General features: G+C 42.0%; 1 protein-coding gene across 1 annotated transcript in view; it reads right to left on the bottom strand.

Moving 5' to 3' along the window:
- brinp2 (bone morphogenetic protein/retinoic acid inducible neural-specific 2) overlaps positions 1-20,089 on the bottom strand; it is a 135,527-nt gene that overhangs the window by 37,912 nt on the left and 77,526 nt on the right. The window contains exons 5-6 of the mRNA XM_024010462.2: positions 18,280-18,385; positions 4,233-4,469 (exon numbers count right to left, since the gene is read on the bottom strand). Of these exons, the coding sequence (XP_023866230.1) occupies positions 4,233-4,469; positions 18,280-18,385 (343 nt within the window). The remainder of the gene's footprint in view (positions 1-4,232; positions 4,470-18,279; positions 18,386-20,089) is intronic.

The following is a 20,089-nucleotide window of genomic DNA, read 5'->3' as shown; positions in this document are numbered from 1 at the left end:
CATGCACAGCGATATTTCTGGAGCCTATGTAGCCGATATTGGCACACATAATAAAGCCATGATTAGCGGTAGCATTAATCTCACCTTTGAATCTCATCATCGCTGTTTTTATAATGAGAAAGTGACCAAAAACCAGGTTCCATTTTTTAGGAAAGGATTTCTGTGGAAAGTCAAGTTGAAGCAAACATTAAGATGTTGTCGTCCTCATAATAACCACACATGGTTTTACCGCAAACGAGTAGCACAACACTCATCAACTGAAGTGGCAGTAGAACTGCATAAGTGTTGCTCTCCACAAAAAAACTAATTTTTTTCACTCGATCTGTCCAACTTATCACCTTATCACCTCTAAAATGTAAATAAAACACTATAAAGAGTTGATATAATGTGTCATTACATACCTATTTGAAGGTTTGTGTCGAATTTGAATCGGGTTTCTTGGGCGGTGCTAAAGTGATCTTAGAAGTAAACAGCGGCTTTGAGAATGATGATCGCATGCAATGATGACGCAAAAAATGACTAGGTATCCCCCCATTACCCCCGTCACTGTCCATTTCTTGTTTTTAAATGATGAGAGAAGTGCTACATCTGGTGGAGAGAGATTGTAAGACAGAAATAGTTGCTTTATGCGTGCTGTACGTTACGACATGACACGTCAAGATGTAACGGAGAGTCAATTTTTTCAACTTTTATCCAATACTATAGAACCATTACCATGCCGATCGACGCTTGAATAGAAACCTAGATCACACCCCCGATTTTGAAGTCAACACAGTCGCTACAGTCCCATTAGTTGTCTATGTAGCCTCGTTTGAATGTTGCGGTTGCGCACATTTGTACGGAATGGGGTGAGTTTACGTTACTTCCAGACACAAATGAGAGAACAGCTCACTGACCATTTTACTCACCCTAGCAGAGCTGGTTAGGCTGTTTTTATGTTATCCAGAGCGTTGGTGACTGCAACTGTAATGCTTTCAACAATTGAATTACACTTTTTAACTAGCAAAGAAAATGGCTGTGAGATATTAATAATATTACTACAGAGATAGCTAGCGAGCCAGCCAGCTAATGTTAGCTAGCTAGCTAACAGTAGGGCTGGGCGGTATACCGTATTTTACTATATACCGATATTGATACACGGACTGGTTTGGGTTTTTACTTTACCTTCTATAACGTTATTTTAATGTTTGGTTTGTTAAATGTGATATGCCGCGTGTAATGTCCATTTTTATAATTTACTCTGCTACTTGAGTCATCCCTCTCCGCTCTCTCTCTCTTTCCACACAGACCTAGTCCCACCCCCTGTCACTCATTCAGTCTGCATGGTCAATGCACCACATGCAACAATGTTGATGACAATGTTTGATCTTAATATAAATCCACAAGCGTTCTATAATTACAATATTAGTTTGTGATTCTTACATCTGCAAACAGCTAGTATGTATTTCCATAGCAAGTTAAGCTAAATCGTGTTAGCCACTAATGCTAATCGCTAGTTAGCTGGCTGGCTAGCTAACTAGCTAATAAAAGTATTGAGTCAGAGCAAACGTAGCTAGCTAATATAGCCTGATAGCAGTGCTGGTGGAGGCCTAAATCAGCATGTTGTTTGTGCAACAGTATCTTCTAAATCAAAGAGGAATAGGCGAAGCATGTTGGCTATATGAAGAAAGATTTAATGTAGCCAAAGATTATAGGGTCACCTAGGAAACACTTAACATCACTTTGGTTCCTACCCTGTCATAATAACTCGTCCATGGCATTTTCATTCGTTGTCATGTCAAACAACACTGTATTCAAAGTGCCCACTATTATTTATATTCTAACTATATAATTATAATAAACATTCTATTTCCACGATTCCAAAAGTGACCTAAATCACAATTCCAACATTTGGTTAAAAATAAGGACTAGTATTTTTGCCCATATCATGGCAGTGTGGAAATTATCTCAAATGAGTGCAGGAAATGCAGAAATTGATGGAAATGCAGGAAATTATTTTAGGTTGAAGTTGAATTGAACAGTATAAAACAATCCCAATGAAGAAAGACCCATTGAAATAATTTAGAATATATGTGTTGCCACCCTAGGGTCACACACTACTCATAAAGCAAATTTAGAACTTTTATTAATCAAAAACATAAAATACAGTCAAATACCATCATACCGTCAAAAATTTGAAAAATACCATGATATGATATTTTGGCCATATCGCCCAGCCCTATCTAACAGTTCTCTTTAACTTGAAATGAAAACGACTTTCTGACAAAATTAGAAAAGTTTAATATCTGAAAATGTAGCTAGCTAGACTATCTTACATGGATGGACGCTTCTCCCTCTGAAGGAGATGCCATGGTTGCCCTTAGTTTGAATACTTAACCCGGAGACAGGTGTTTTCACCATCTCCTTATCTATCATACTCTAATTCCACTGATTTCAAAACTCGGTCCTTCAGAAAATGGAGAGCAATACTTATACAGTTCTACAATGCAGGACTAGACAGGATTACCTACTGTACACATACTGACCAGCTCAAATAGACAGAAGCGCGCTACATGGCAGACCAATCCGAACTCATCTTTGACCAACTAGGGTCATAATTGAACAATTTTATTCGTATTTACAGATGGCATTACGTTTGTTATTAAGGCACATGAAAGTTCAAATGTTCCAGAAGGCATTTCTGTCAAGAAACGTTCAAATGGCTCTCCTGTGAAGTAGTGACACGCGACATACGCGTCACATATATGATATAACGACAACTTACACAGCCATAAATACAAGGACAGAAAAGTCATGTTTTATGTCACATGATTTTGGACAAATCCATCAAGACACCAACCATGATAAAGGGTTAAACATAGGTTTTAAACCAACTCATGAATTTTATTGAATGTAGCCATTATCGTCCCTTATATCTTAATGTAATGACATTAAAAWWTTTTGCAGATTATTGTCAATGACATCTGTAACAAGTTGTCCAGTGTAGGAAATCCTCACTGTTATGCTAGTTTATAGAAAGACCCACATGCATTTTGATGAGTGAAGGCCTACAGTTAAAGATATTTGGGGGTGCTTTGGAGACGGAGACAGGATTTATCTCTCTGTTTGGATCATTCCTTGGCTGGGCGAAATACTTGATGTGCCAGCACTTCCCACCAATTTCAAGTTTTTCCTCGTCACATTATTTATCAACTAATCTCACTAGAACTGCTGCAGCTCAACCTCGCATCCAGACTCTAACCAGCCGCACTGAGCCTTGGATGCTTTGCTCTCTGTGGCAAGTGGAGAGCCATGAAAAGACAAACACTTTGCCCCATTAAAAATGCTTAGTGCTTAGATCACTTCCTCCCTCTGTATTGTACATCATACATTTTCAGCTTGGGTTAAGGTGTTTGAGTGTGTGTGTGTGTGCATGTGCCTTTTATGATATTTTTTGCGCATTACTTATTTTGACACTCAACCATCTAAAAGAATGAAAGGGGCAATGTGCTCATTTTCATGACAAATTGCTTAAGTTAGGCTTCAGACAAAAACAATGTCAGCAGAACAAGAATGTGCTGCAATTATGAGGAACTTATTCCTCCTTTCAGTAGCCTGTCAACAACGCAGCATCTTATAACAATTTAATGCGAGAGGTGCTCTGATATTGCTAAGTCAGGTATTGTCAAAATGATGTTCAGGAAATTAAGGGAGCATGCCTGTGCTTTCAAAACATCACTCAGTATGCACTTTCTATATCACACAGAATCCAACAGATGGAGAGAAGCCCTCTCGCAGATAGACATTAGAGAAAACATTGCAATGGGGAACACTACCTGCCTCCAATGTCAAACTACACTTGTTTTTCTTCTTCTGTTTTTCTTTTTTACATTTAAGTCCCATTGAGACCAATGTCTCTTTTTCAAGGGAGCCCTGCATATTCACAATTTACAAATACAACTATACAAGATTACAAACACACTCAAGAGAAACGATCACATTTTTCAGTAAAGTTGTCCCCAATCAATAACTTGAACTGCCTGAGAGGCACCAGTACATCTAGTTGTACATATTCACGGCATTAGCTAGCTGTTTGATATTGAGCAAAATGGTTGTAGCCATTTTGGGAAAACTGGTTAGTTTTTTTTTATTGATCTTGCGCATTTTATAGCACACCTGTGTCCTGCTCCTCCCAATAGCTTTCAAATACAGCTTGACGGAAATGAATAACAAATAACAAACAAATAGCCCACCTGATTCCATGAATTCAGTGTTGAAGTTGGTCCAGGATTCCTTGCTTTTGTGCAGATTTTCCTCCATGACTTTGATATCAGCCAAGGGGCAGTTACAATCAGGGAACTTGGCAGAGCAGCGGCACCAGCAGTCATTGTTACGACACAAAAGCTCCCCCTCAGAGTTGCATGCCACGTAGCTGAGAGCAGCCTCCACAAAACGGTTCCGGAGGAATTCTGGAAGGACATCCTGTAAACCTGAGTACAGAYGAGAATATTATAGAATCTTGTCATTTATGCAATATTATATTTTAGTGGCATCAAGATATATATGTCACGTTTATCCCTCAAAGAGCCTCCACAGCGAGAGCGTAAGTCTAAAAATGAGATGGGAATGACTGTAATTGGGTTAGTTTAGCCACAGTAAGACAAGGGAACCTGGTTGCTAGTAATTGGGCCTTGGAGATTATGGCAGAGACTGCAAAACAAAATCCAGAGTGTATGTGATCAAGGTTATGGAACTATGCACTTACGATACTACACTACTTAGGAAATAGGGTGCTATTTGAGACGCAACCAACCTTTTGATGGAACAGTTCTATAAAACAATGCCACCCATCAGAACATGCCCCCCCTATGGATCTACACCTGCACAAATCTCCTACAATTGTTATAGATGCACCTAAAATAGGTGATATGTAATGTGGATAAGGACACCATAAAATCACAAGCAATTTGAAAACCCATTATATTTTTGTAGTGTTTAAAATATACATGATCAATACATATTCATATTATTGCAGAGAGTTCAATAATATGCATTCAATTGTGTGCTTTTTCTCCCTCAAAGTATTTGTTTAGTCAGAAGCTGTAGGTGTTTGGAATCTAATGATCATGTTATCCTTTGACAAAGGCTCCCTGTCAGTTGCACCACTTTGGACATTTTTCAAGAGCGGGAGTCAATCCGTATGCCTTATTATGAATATTTATGTGTGTTCCTTGGTATTTACTTTCTGGATTGTGGAGAGCAGACACAATTAGTCACAGTCTTCCTTCCCTGCCTTGGCGGCTGTCAGGTTCTGTGAGCCAATAGGAGAGCTAGCTGGCAGAGATGGCTTTAATTTGGGAGACAGCTAAATAACAGACTGCTCCCCAGACCCTCCATCTCTGCCTCTTTTTGGAGACAGTGCAAGTAGTACTTTTCTTTGGAATTGCAAGCTTCAGTTGTCAAGAACAACACTTTCCCATATATTATTTATCTTCCTGTGCTAATGTCTGATCTCTTGTGGGGACTTCAGAGACTTTTTTGCAAAATAAACTTCTACACATTAGAAGAATATAATGAAACATGTGCACGCACACACACACACACCAAGCACACACACCACACACACACACACACACACACACACACACACACACACACACACACACACACACACACACACACACACACACACACACACACACACACACACACACACACACACACACACACACACACACACCACAAACACACACACCACATAAAGACACACACACCAAGACACACACACCAAGACACACACCAAGACACACACACCAAGACACACACACTCTCTCTCTCTATTTAAAAAAAGAGCTCATATAATGTTACAGATTTCCAACCACCTCTCAGTAGTTACCGGGTCTCTGTCAGCAGGGAGCTTCCTTCAGGAGACGGCAGTATTAAGTGGGTTGACAATTTAAATGTCAAACCTGAAGAAGGCGCTAGAAATTGGCAAAAGCTGTGTTTATAATTGGTGATGGCTGAAAGAAAATAATGCTCAGGGCTCATTCCTCTCCTCACACTGTACTTTGTGTTGGTTTCACCTTTGACTTGTGGTGACATTCCTGTCGTGGGTGTTCGAAGCAAATTAGTGTTCGCTGAAATGCTTGTCTGCAGACAACCCTACAGCCTGCTTTTAAAGAATTGGAAAATATAACATTTATTAGACTGGCATTAACCTCTGCCATTTAATATTATTATAGACCGCATGGACTTTGAGTTGCAAATAATAATAGATGTACTGAAATGGGATTAACTGTTCTTGTTTGTTTTCTAGTAACCCTACTACAATGTTTATCTACTTGAACTTCACACGTAGGCCTATTTGAATAGGGTTATTATCCTTAAGGATTTTACTAGTGCTGTAAGACACCTTTCGGATTGTAGACCACCCCATTTAGATTCATTGTATTATATTCAAATCAAATCAAATGTTATATGTCACATGCGCCGAGTACAACAGGTGACATTTTTACTTACAAGTCCTTAACCAACAATGCAGTTTTAAGAAAATACCTAAAAAAAGTAAGAGATAAGAATAACAAATATTTAAAGAGCAGCAATAAATAACAACAGCAGAGCTATATACAGGGGGTACCGGTACAGAGTCAATGTGCGGGTGCGTCAGTGTCGAGGTAATTGAGGTAATATGTACATGTAGGTAGAGTTATTAAAATGTCTATGCATCGATAATAAGAGAGTAGCAACAGCGTGGGGGGGGGGGGGGGGGGGAAGCAAATAGTCTGGGTAGCCATTTGATTAGATGTTCAGGAGTCTTATGGCATGGGGGTAGAAGCTGCTTAGAAGCCTCTTGGACCTAGACTTGGCGCTCCGGTAACGCTTGCCGTGCGGTAGCAGAGAGAGCAGTCTATGACTAGGGTGGCTGGAGTCTCTGGAGTCTCTGACACCGCCTGGTATAGAGGTCCTGGATGGCAGGAAGCTTGGCCCCGGTGATGTACTGGGCCGTACGCACTACCCTCTGTAGTGCATTGCAGTCGGAGGCAGAGCAGTTGCCATACCAGGCAGTGATGCAACCGTCAGGATGCTCTCAATGGTGCAGCTGTAAAATCTTTTGAGGATCTGAGGACCCATGCCAAATCTTTTCAGTCTCCTGAGAGGGAATAGATTTTGTCGTGCCCTCTTCACGACTGTCTTGGTGTGCTTGGACCATGTTAGTTTGTTGGTGATGTGGACGCCAAGGAACTTGAAGCTCTCAACCTGTTCCACTACAGCCCCGTCGATGAGAATGGGGGCGTGCTTTTCCTGTAATCCACAATCATCTCCTTTCTCTTGATCACATTGAGAGGTTGTTGTCCTGGCACCACACGGTCAGGTCTCTAGCCTCCTCCCTATAGGCTGTCTCATTGTTGTCTGTGATCAGGCCTACCACTGTTGTGTCATCAGCAAACTTAATGATGATGTTGGAGTCTTGCCTGGCCGTGCAGTCATGAGTGAACAGGGAGTACAGGAGGGGACTGAGCACGCACCCCTGAGGGGCACCCGTGTTGAGGATCAGCGTGGCGGATGTGTTGTTACCTACCCTTCCCACCTGGGGGGCGGCCCGTCAGGAAGTCCAGGATCCAGTTGCAGAGGGAGGTGTTTAGTCCCAGGGTCCTTAGCTTAGTGATGGGCATTGAGGGCACTATGGTGTTGAACGCTGAGCTGTAGTCAATGAATAGCATTCTCACATTGGTGTTCCTTTAGTCCAGGTGTGAAAGGGCAGTCTGGAGTGCAATAGAGATTGCATCGTCTGTGGTTATATTGACCAATATCCAGTGTTTTTATGGTATTTTTAATTAGCTGAAAATAACTGGATTGTAAAAAAAAGTATTCATAATAGTTTCTCTTCATTATATTTTCTATCAATAGAACATTAAGCCACAGATAACTTTATTGTGTGATATTCTACTACTCTCAGTCTCCACCTAACCCAAGCTTTACCCAGGTTTCCATTTTGGCCTATCAGATGTTCGTAATGGCTGCTCAGTGAAACGACCTTTCCTGATTTGTCATAGACGCTTTCTAAAAAACTTTAATGAGCAAGCCTTCCTTCATGAACTGGCCTCTGTAAAATGGTATAGAATCAGCTTGATCCCCTCTGTCGAAAATTCTTGGACCTTCTTTTTTTGATATTTTCAGTGGTATTGTTAACAAACACACCCCCATAAAGAAAATTAGAATTAAAAACAGGTTCAGCCCCTGGTTCGACCGTGATCTTGCAAAGTTACTCCACCTCAAGAATTGCATTTGGCTGACTGGCTCTCATTCAGGCAAATGAGAAATAAGTGCACTCAGGCTATCCGGAAGGCCAAAGTTAGTTACTTTAAGGAGCATTCTCTCTCTGTGGGTCTAACCCCAAGAAGTTCTGGAAAACGGTTAAAGACCTGGAGAATAAACCCTCCTCCTCACAGCTGCCCATGTCCCTTAAAGTTGATGATGTGGTTGTTACTGACAAGAAGCACATGGCTGAGCTCTTTAATCACCACTTCCTTAAGTCAGGATTCCTATTTGACTCAGCCATGCCTCCTTGCCCGTCCAACATTTCTTCATCTCCCACCGCTTTTAATGCGACTATCCCCGATGCTTCTCCCTCATTTCCCCCTGCCCCGCTACAAATCCGCCATCGTTGCAACACCTATTACCAGTCTGTTCAACTTCTCTTTCGTATCGTCCGAGATCCCTAAAGATTGGAAAGCTACCGCGGTCTTCCCCCTCTTCATTGTTGCAACCCCTATTACCAGTCTGTTCAAATTCTCTTTCGTATCGTCCGAGATCCCTAAAGATTGGAAAGCTACCACGGTCATCCCCCTCTTCAATGGGGGTGACACTCTAGACCCAAACTGTTCTAGACCTATATCCATCCTGCCCTGCCTCTCTAAAGTCTTCGAAAGCCAAGTTAATAAACAGATCACTATGACCATTTCCAATCCCACCGTACCTTCTCTGCTGTGCAATCCGGTTTCCGAGCTGGTCACGGGTGCAACTCAGCCACGCTCAAGGTACTAAATGATATCATAACCGCCATCGATAAAAGACAGTACTGTGCAGCCGTCTTCATCGACCTGGCCAAGGCTTTCGACTCTGTCAATCATCGTATTCTTATCGGCAGACTCAATAGACTTGGTTTCTCAAATGATTGCCTCGCCTGGTTCACCAACTACCTCGCAGACAGAGTTCAGTGTGTCAAATCGGAAGGCCTGTTGTCCGGACCTCTGGCAGTCTCTATGGGGGTGCCGCAGGGTTCAATTCTTGGGCTGACTCTTTTCTCTGTATATATCAATGATGTCGCTCTTGCTGCGGGTGATCGACCTCTACGCAGACGACACCATTCTGTATACATCTGGCCCTTCTTCGGACACTGTGTTAACTAACCTCCAAACAAGTTTCAATGCCATACAACACTCCTTCTGTGGCCTCCAAGTGCTCTTAAACCGCAGTAAAACCAAATGCATGCTTTTCAACCGTTCGCTGCCCGCACCCGCCCGCCCGACAAGCATCACTACCCTGGACAGTTCTGACCTAGAATATGTGGACAACTACACATATCTAGGTGGCTGGCTAGACTATACTCTCCTTCCAGACTCATATTAAACATCTCCAATCCAAAATCAAATCTAGAATTGGCTTTCTATTTCGCAAACAAAGCCTCCTTCACTCACGCCGCCAAACTTACCCTTGTAAAACTGACTATCCTACCAATCCCCGACTTCGGCGATGTCATCTACAAAATAGCTTCCAATACTCTACTCAGCAAACTGGATGCAGTCTATCACAGTGCCATCCGTTTTGTCACCAAAGCCCTTTATACCACCCACCACAGCGACCTGTATGCTCTAGTCAGCTGGCCCTCGCTACATATTCATCGCCAGACCCACTGGCTCCAGGTCATCTATAAGTCTATGCTAGGTTAAGCTCCGCCTTATCTCAGCTCACTGGTCACGATAACAACACCCACCCGTAGCACGCGCTCCAGCAGGTATATCGCACGGGTCATCCCCAAAGCCAACACCTACTTTGGCCGCCTTTCCTTCCAGTTCTATGCTGCCAATGACTGGAACGAACTGCAAAAATCGCTGAAGCTGGAGATTTATATTTCATTCACTAACTTTAAACATCAGCTATCTGAGCAGCTAACCGATCGCTGCAGCTGTACATAGTCCATCTGTAAATAGCCCACCCAATCTACTTACCTCAACCCTATATTGTTTTTCTTTACTTTTCTGCTCTTTTGCACACCAGTATCTCTACTTGCACATCATCATCTGCTAATTTATCACTCCATTATCCATTTATCACTGCTAAATTATAATTACCTCACTACTATGGCCTATTTATTGCCTACCTCCTCACGCCATTTGCACACACTGTATATAGACTTTCTTTTTTCTATTGTGTTATTGACTGTACGCTTGTTTATTCCATGTGTAACTCTGTGTTGTTGTTTGTGTTGCACTGCTTTGCTTTATCTTGGCCAGGTCGCAGTTGTAAATAAGAACTTGTTCTCAACTAGCTTACTTGGTTAAATAAAGGTGAAATAAAAAATAAAAATAAAATATGCAATCTGGTTTCCGCTCAGGTTATGTATGTGTCAGTGCAACCTTAAAGGTCCTCAATGATGTCACCATTGCCCTTGATTCTAAGCAATGTTGTGATGCTATTTTTATTGACTTGGCCAAAGCTTTTGACACGGTAGACCATTCCATTCTTGTGGGCCGGCTAAGGAATATTGGTGTCTCTGAGGGGTCTTTGGCCTGGTTTGCTAACTACCTCTCTCCAAGAGTGCAGTGTATAAAGTCCGAAAATCTGCTGTTTCAGTACCCCAAGGCTCAATCCTAGGCCCCACGCTCTTCTCAATTTACATCAACAACATAGCTCAGGCAGTAGGAAGCTCTCTCATACATTTATATGCAGATGATACAGTCTGGCCCCTCCCCGGATTTTGTGTTAAATGCTCTACAACAAAGCTTTCTTAAGTGTCCAACAAGCTTTCTTTACCCGTAACCTTGTTCTGAACACCTCCAAAACAAAGGTAATGTGGTTTGGTAAGAAGAATGCCCCTCTCCCCACAGGTGTGATTAATACCTCTGAGGGTTTAGTGCTTGAGGTAGTCACCTCATACAAGTACTTGGGAGTTTGGCTAGACAGTACACTGTCCTTCTCTCAGCACATATCAAAGCTGCAGGCTAAAGTTAAATCTAGACTTGGTTTGCTCTATCGTAATCACTCCTCTTTCACCCCAGCTGCCAAACTAACCCTGATTCAGATGACCATCCTACCCATGCTAGAATACGGAGACATAATTTATAGATCAGCAGGTAAGGGTGCTCTCGAGCGGCTAGATGTTCTTTACCATTCGGCCATCAGATTTGCCACCAATGCTCCTTATAGGACACATCACTGCACTCTATACTCCTCTGTAAACTGGTCATCTCTGTATTCCCGTCGCAAGACCCACTGGTTGATGCTTATTTATAAAACCCTCTTAGGCCTCACTCCCCCCTATCTGAGATATCTACTGCAGCCCTCATCCTCCACATACAACACCCGTTCTGCCAGTCACATTCTGTTAAAGGTCCCCAAAGCACACACATCCCTGGGTCGCTCGTCTTTTCAGTTCGCTGCAGTTAGCGACTGGAACGAGCTGCAACAAACACTCAAACTGGACAGTTTTATCTCAATCTCTCCATTCAAAGACTCAATCATAGACACTCTTATTGACAGTTGTGGCTGCTTTGCGTGATGTATTGTTGTCTCTACCTTCTTGCCTTTGTGCTGTTGTCTGTGCCCAATAATGTTTGTGCCATGTTTTGTGCTGCTACCATGTTGTTGTCATGTTGTGTAGCTACCATGTTGTGTTGTCATGTCTTGCTGCCTTGCTATGTTGTTGTCTTAGGTCTGTCTTTATGTAGTGTTGTGTTGTCTCTCTTGTCGTGATGTGTGTTTTGTCCTATACTTTTATGTTATTTTTATTTTTTATCTCAGCCCCCGTCCCCGCAGGAGGTCTTTTGCCTTTTCGTAGGCCGTCATTGTAAATAAGAATTTGTTCTTAACTGACTTGCCTAGTTAAATAAAGGTTAAATAAAAAAAACAAAAAAAACATGTTCTTTAAACCATTCGTTGTTGCTAGCTATCCCTGTGGTGTCCATGGGAATGCCAGCTTGGCTAGTGAGATGCTGTTCCTTCATCCTTGGACTGTGTCCTGGCCATCTGGGCCTCATTATGTCTGATCTTTGCCCAATCATCTATTGTCTAGCCTCTCCTTCTGGACCGGTGCAGCCATGATGGACCTGCTGGTTGGACTTGCTGGGAGCCAGGGCTCCTGAGGGCTTCTTCAGGTTATGGAAGCAGCACTCAAAGGCTGAATCCCAAATGGCACCCTATTCCCTATTATAGTGCACTACCTTTGGCCCTCTGGTCAAAAGTAGTGCACCGTGTATGGAATACCCGGGACCGCGTTAAAGCACTAGTCCAAAGTAGATGGATGAATCCATAACCAAAAAATCCCAAACACAAGGATGTAAAAACCTTGCTTCACAGATATGATTTATGATCTGAGATTTGATCATGCAGGAGTCTGAATGAATTTCTTGAATAGTCTTGAGGAGTGAATAATGAGAGTCCACTGCTAGCTTTGAAGCACTGATCTACACCTATCTAAATCATAGGGCATTGGTTGTATAGATCAGAGCTGGAAAGAACAGTGAATAACACAAGGGTGAATACAAAGCCTTTGCCTGGAGAGTGTACTGTTTGCAATAAAGGTTATCCACCTAAATAATCACTTACATCCCGTTGAAGAGTTATGATCATTTGAAACTTAAATAATTTTCTCTTCTTGGCAAAAAAAAAGTATTTTTGTGGATTCCAAGTCATTTGTCTTACAGCATAAACACACTGTACCATAAAATGAGATGAAGTGCAAGGAACATACTGAGTATATTATACACATAAAAATATAATGAACAGAAAGGGCGTCTTCATTCAAGTCAATGATGGCATAATGGGTGGACTGGCAGCCATTTTGAGTGCACTCATGCCAGGAAGTAAAAGCTAGGATAAAAATATACAGGTTAAGATAAGAGGATTCTAATATCACATTAGTCTTTGAGACCAGCTTCCGTATTCGTAATGACTGGGAGTGAATGGTTGCAGCACAAAAAGTTCACCGTCAAAGTGAATTTCAGATTACTACTCAGCGAACACATGCTGTAGCATAACTGCTTTACTGTCATTCTATTCATTTATTTGAGGTGTTTTGAACATAATCTACAGCCACTTCATTACTGGATTTCCGGACCGTTGGCCATGTTTTCAATGCTAATCCTGTATAATCAGCAACGGTGCTGGTCCCATTTTTTTCGAACACTTCCTCATGGAATTATTAAGTTGTCTTAACCTTCCCATCTTCAACCTAGAGTAAAAGTAGTGGAGGGGAGTCGACTCAAACATAATCGATTAATCGACTCCTTGCCCGTCGACTCCCGGTGTCGACTCATTATTTCTGGGTGTCAAGCTTCGATTCCGCAAGGAATCGACTCCTAAGATTCAGTATTTTTGCAACAGAGGAAACTATTTGCAGTAGTCTACTTCGAGAACACAAACTATCGTATCTCTCACAGTAAAGAAAGTGTGAGCTAGCGAGGGAGAGAGAGATGGGATGGGATGTGCATAGCCAGGAAGTTATGCAGGCAGGCAGACAGTTAGGCAGACTGTACGAACCGTGCATCTGTAATCAAAAGATGTAGGCTATAGGCTATCTTAATGCTGTATTTTTCAATTTCTTGGCTTGCGATGTCTAACGGAAGTTCACTAGCCTAAAGTAGGGGCTACCAATGAGTAGGCTGAGCTTTTTCTACATGCAACAGACCGAAGACCAAACACATACTAGCGTCTTTCATAGCAAAGAGAAAGAGGAGCAGGCGAGCCAGCGAGTGAAACCGCTATGCTTGGTAATCTGTATCTAGTAATATCTTGTCTAGCAATGCCTCGTAAATTCCCTAAAAGTATATTAAAGTATATATTAAGCTATCAATTAGTATGGTTAAGCTATTCTTCATAGTGCCAGTGAATTGAAGTTGAACATCGCCGAATGCATCAGTTTAATTAGGCCTAAATGTGCAATAAAAGTATTGTGCCTATAGGTTATTTGATGAAAACCTGGCTGACTGTTGGTGTCCTAGGTCAGGGCATTCCAACCCTGTTCTTGGAGAGATACTTTCTCATAGGTTTTTGCTCCAACCCCAGTTGTAACTAACCTGATTCAGTTCATTAACCAGCCAATGGAGGCTGCTGATTCAGACGCGGTAGATTAGGGTTGGAATGAAAACCTACAGGGTGGTAGCTATCCACGAACAGGGTTGGAGACCCTGTTCACTTTCTCATCCATAAACATAGTCAGGTGCAAATACGGTTCAGCAGCTCAAATCAGCAGGATGTTGGGGCGTTATTATTAGGAAGGACGTCTACCATGGATCATTAAAATAATGATTATAATCACACTTCATGAATGTTTAAATTATAGGTAGACCTATACATTTGGCAGCCAAGCATGAGTTACAGTGTAGCTAGCCTATTATCGTCTATACATGACGTTGAGATATCTTCACACCTACAATGAAAACCTCCAATTAAAACCTCAAATTAAAACCTCGTAAGAGTCAATTAAATTTGAAAAAAAATTGGAATTACAGGGGGCAGTTTTGAAAAACGAATCCTGTGTGAATCATCCCCTGGAATAATGCACATGCTTGGATAATAATTACAAAACCAACATCTCTAGTAATTCCCGTCCGAATAGGGCTACAACATGGCAAAGAATAGGCTTATCAGCGTTGAGTGCGCCGCATCATCCCATGGGATCAGTCAAGGCTGCACACAGCAGAAATATCACTGAAATATTGTAGTACCTACACATTACCTTCTAAATTCAAACAAAAAGGCCTTTTATAGGCTAAATTGGTGAGCAAATGGGCAGCACCATGCTCATGCCTGTCCCCTAGAACGCAAATGTAGTCTTTCTAGTAGGACTCTGCAATAATGAGGTGGTGTCTACGTGTGTGCGCATCCATTTCAGCGTGTTTTGGGAGTCGAGCAAGAGTCGACTCCTACGACTCTAACCACAGGAATCGGAGTCGACTCCACAAATCCTGGAGTTGTGCACCATTAAGGGCGAGTAAAATGGTCAAAGTGAGGTGTTCTCTCTTTTGTGTCTGGAAGTAACTAGCAAGCTATCCAACGTTAGCCAGTTAGCTTGGGTGCTTGACTCCCGTTGAGAGGTCAGAACGCAACCCTACTCCTCGGCCAGAGCGTCCAGTGTGCGCTCTGAACGCTACGAGAGAGAAACACGCTCTGAATAACACTCTGGCACTCCAGATTGAATTTACGAACACACCCTAAGTAAAAGCAGAACATGTACCATTAAATCTGTGCTGTGATTTGTTGAGTCAACTCAACGGACATTACAAAAAATACATTCCATTGCATGAGCCACATCATTTAGCATCATTTGAATGAACATTCTACATTACCATGGCAATCCAGCATCAGTTGATAGAACATTCCAAAATACCATGGAAATTACTGCATTTTATAAAACTGGTTGTTTGGATCCTAGACGCTGATAGCAGGGAGTTAGAGCACCACAATCCCCGCATTCCACGGGTAATGCCTGTATCAGTTCCATTAGATTTATCAATGCACATCCACTGTCCCATAGCCCAGCCAGTCAATTTATAAACTTAATGGAAAAAAGTGTCTAGAGAATTATTTCCCCATTCTACTAGCCTAGCATTTGGTTTGGTACAGCAGGGTTAATATAAGCCTCGCTGCGTGCCTATCCGACCTGCGCAACATGTTGCATTTTTTTTTTGCGATCTCCTCCGTGCTCTGCATATGAACGTGACTGACAGCTTCTCTGATCCAGGTGAATTCATTTATCAGGATCATTATAATGGATATATCCAAAGAATTGGCAATAGAAACAAAGGTAAAACAAATGAAAATGCACATACTTTGCTGTTATTTCAGCTGCTTGATGTGATTGTGTGTTAGCTGTAGTTGGCTAACTACCTAGCAAAAGAGAAGTAATGTTAGCCTAGCTATCCTCCATAACTATCTTATTGACTCGACAATCAGCTAGCTGGTTGTTGCCTATTTATAAATAATTTATTAAAGTTCTTGACTATCTTGTAATCATTGAACCTCTGTTAGCTAGCTACATGCCAATGATTTGTTGGCATGTATTTCATTCTATTATTGTGGAATTAATAGAATGAACAACTGGGTCAAAAACATAAGAATAGAAGTAACGACCAGCCTCATTGGTTAGCAACTTCAGAACCTCAGAACTAACAACTGACTTTTACCCGGACTATATTGTCTAGTGGAAGGATGTATAAAAAACAAATTTACTCATTTTTGTAAAATGTCGTTAATCTTTTTTGTTATATATATACACTGCTCAAAAAAATAAAGGGAACACTTAAACAACACAATGTAACTCCAAGTCAATCACACTTCTGTGAAATCAAACTGTCCACTTAGGAAGCAACACTGATTGACAATAAATTTCACATGCTGTTGTGCAAATGGAATAGAAAAAAGGTGGAAATTATAGGCAATTAGCAAGACACCCCCAAAAAAGGAGTGATTCTGCAGGTGGTGACCACAGACCACTTCTCAGTTCCTATGCTTTCCTGGCTGATGTTTTGGTCACTTTTGAATGCTGGCGGTGCTCTCACTCTAGTGGTAGCATGAGACGGAGTCTACAACCCACACAAGTGGCCTCAGGTAGTGCAGTTCATCCAGGATGGCACATCAATGCGAGCTGTGGAAAAAGGTTTGCTGTGTCTGTCAGCGTAGTGTCCAGAGCATGGAGGCGCTACCAGGAGACAGGCCAGTACATCAGGAGACGTGGAGGAGGCCGTAGAAGGGCAACAACCCAGCAGCAGGACCGCTACCTCCGCCTTTGTGCAAGGAGGTGCACTGCCAGAGCCCTGCAAAATGACCTCCAGCAGGCCACAAATGTGCATGTGTCTGCTCAACGGTCAGAAAAGACTCCATGAGGGTGGTATGAGGGCCCGACGTCCACAGGTGGCGGTTGTGCTTACAGCCAGCACCGTGCAGGACGTTTGGCATTTGCCAGAGAACACCAAGATTGGCAAATTCGCCACTGGCGCCCTGTGCTCTTCACAGATGAAAGCAGGTTCACACTGAGCACATGAGCACATGTGACAGACGTGACAGAGTCTGGAGACGCCGTGGAGAATGTTCTGCTCTGCAACATCCTCCAGCATGACCGGTTTGGCGTGTGGTCAGTCATGGTGTGGGGTGGCATTTCTTTGTGGGGCCGCACAGCCCTCCATGTGCTCGCCAGAGGTAGCCTGACTACCATTAGGTACCGAGATGAGATCCTCAGACCCCTTGTGAGACCATATGCTGAACACATGCACATTTGTGGCCTGCTGGAGGTCATTTTGCAGGGCTCTGACGTGCACCTCCTGCACAAAGGCGGAACTAACGGTCCTGCTGCTGGGTTGTTGCCTTCCTACGGCCTCCTCCACGTCTCCTGATGTACTGGCCTGTCTCCTGGTAGCGTCTCCATGCTCTGGACACTACGCTGACAGACACAGCAAACCTTTTTGCCACAGCTCGCATTGATGTGCCATCCTGGATGAACTGCACTACCTGAGCCACTTGTGTGGGTTGTAGACTCCGTCTCATGCTACCACTAGAGTGAGAGGCACCGCCAGCATTCAAAAAGTGACCAAAACATCAGCCAGGAAGCATAGGAACTGAGAAGTGGTCTGTGGTCACCACCTGCAGAATCACTCCTTTTTTGGGGGTGTCTTGCTAATTGCCTATAATTCCACCTTTTGTCTATTCCATTTGCACAACAGCATTGAATTTATTGTCAATCAGTGTTGCTTCCTAAGTGGACAGTTTAATTTCATAGAAGTGTGATTGACTTGGAGTTACATTGTGTTGTTTAAGTGTTCCCTTTATTTTTTTGAGCAGTGTATGTTGGCAACCGTTTTATAAAAGCAATAATGCCCTCGAACCCATGGATTATCATGTGATAACTCCCTCCTAAGAGCTGTTTCCCAGCCCTTGGCTTTGCCTCGGGCCAAAGAACAGCTCTTACCAATCAAATTGCCAGGGTTAGAGCTTCCAAGACAGTTTTATTCATTCTATTTCTATGATTATACACAAATATAGTAGAACACAGTCCAACCATTTTGAGAAAGGAGTAAAATAGCTTACCTTTTAGATGTATTTTATTTTCAGGACTGTGTACCAAGACAGAGCTAACAGAATCAAGGCTGTCATAGTTACTGCATCCAAGTGGCCCAGTCCTAGTTTCTGTTACCTAGGAAACAAGGAGATATTTTAATGCATTATTACTGGTGAATCATGCACCTGTTTGTTCCCGTTTCTGGCAGTAAAGTAAACAGTACGGGCGGTTTCTAACCATACCAAAATACTTCTGKAATCATCTGAAACGATAGTCAGAGAACCATCATCTGTACTATTTTTCAGATGTCACATCTGTCAAAAAATGCTATCTTGCCAAAAGCCAGGAGAAATCTGAAAAAAAGAAATGATGCCCCTGCAACTCCTGTCATTGAAATATGAATGATATATGAATAATATACAGTAGTACGGAGCTCAAAAATTAAAAAGGCAACAGTGAAAAAGCAAGATCCTGTACATATAAGACTTTACAAAAAAAAGGTTCCGAAAGGGTTCTTCAGCTGTACCCATAGGAGAACCCTTTTGGTTTCAGGTAGAACCCTTTTGGGTTTCATATAGAACCCTCTGTGGAAAGGGTTCTACATGGAACTCAAAAGTAATTATTTAAAGGGTTCTCCTATGGGGACAGCCGATGAACCCTTTTAGGTTCTAGATAGCATATTTTTTTCTAAGAGTGCAGTTAGTTATTGGATGAGAAGAATGTACAAGAACACAATAGTGAAAGATGTTGGTTTGTGAGTATAGGCTAATGATGGGAGACCTAGCAATAATACTAATGATATGCCTCTGGCTGAGTAAATTATGTTTTACAAATGATGTGGTCACTTTGTCCTCATAAAATCTCACCCATCAATATAAACCTCCCTTGCAAATCTCCTTCTAAATCTCCCTTGCAGTTATGTAGGAGTAAGATTGTATTTATTGTCAAAGAAATGCTGCCAGTAAGCTACAATAGACTCAATTAATATGGCATTTTACAAATTATTCATTGTAAAATATTGTTTTTCAATCGACCCCTGTCAAACAATACCAAGTCAGTGCAACAATACATTCTATGCATTGTGGACCATACTGCATTCGTCTTACTGTTGTGTCTGTGAAGGTGTCTGTGAATGTTTCAACTACAGTTGTGTCCGTTGAATCTGTTTCAACTATAAGACTGCAATTTATTCAGACTAAATTGAAGTACTTCATGGTCACCCTGCATTACCATAAGACAATATATTTAATTCCTCCTCCAAAGGTTTCATTGCAACCACAAAGCCTAAAGGCACGTACACAGACAGGTCAAGCACATCCCACTCTCTCCTGGATGATTAGCTGAGTTGACAGAGCATTGAGGAGCAGGTGGCTCACATACTAGAGATGATAATTTTGCAAAAATGTAACCAGCAGCTTCTCGTCTTGAAGCACTGCAGGGCTGAAGTCTTCTTAATGTGAGTGTTAAACTGTCTATCCTTTCATATAGTTTTAAACACTGATTCCTGGTGCTTCATAATGTTATTTAGACGGTTCTGCTGTCTACCAGTTAGCTTGGATACATATAACTAGTACAGCCTATTGTGAAACTTTCTGACAAACATGATGGTACCAGTACTCTGTAAAATGGTAATGGTAGCTCTATAGACTTTGACAAATAATCTTACATTCCAAACAGAGCTATTGAAGTAGATTGAGTTAAATGCAGTTTAAAGTAGATCAAGCTAGAGCATACATTATAGGACTGTTACTAGGATCATGTCATATTGCTATCATTATCGTTATATTTTGCTCTCGGTGTAGTCTAAGCTCAAACATACTTGCAATATCCTGAGGACAA

The sequence above is a fragment of the Salvelinus sp. IW2-2015 genome, linkage group LG19, assembly GCF_002910315.2.
Source record: "Salvelinus sp. IW2-2015 linkage group LG19, ASM291031v2, whole genome shotgun sequence".
Classification (NCBI taxonomy): Eukaryota; Metazoa; Chordata; class Actinopteri; order Salmoniformes; family Salmonidae; genus Salvelinus; species Salvelinus sp. IW2-2015.
The sequence above is the reverse complement of the archived record's forward strand: the minus strand, read 5'-3'. Positions and strand labels throughout refer to the sequence as shown.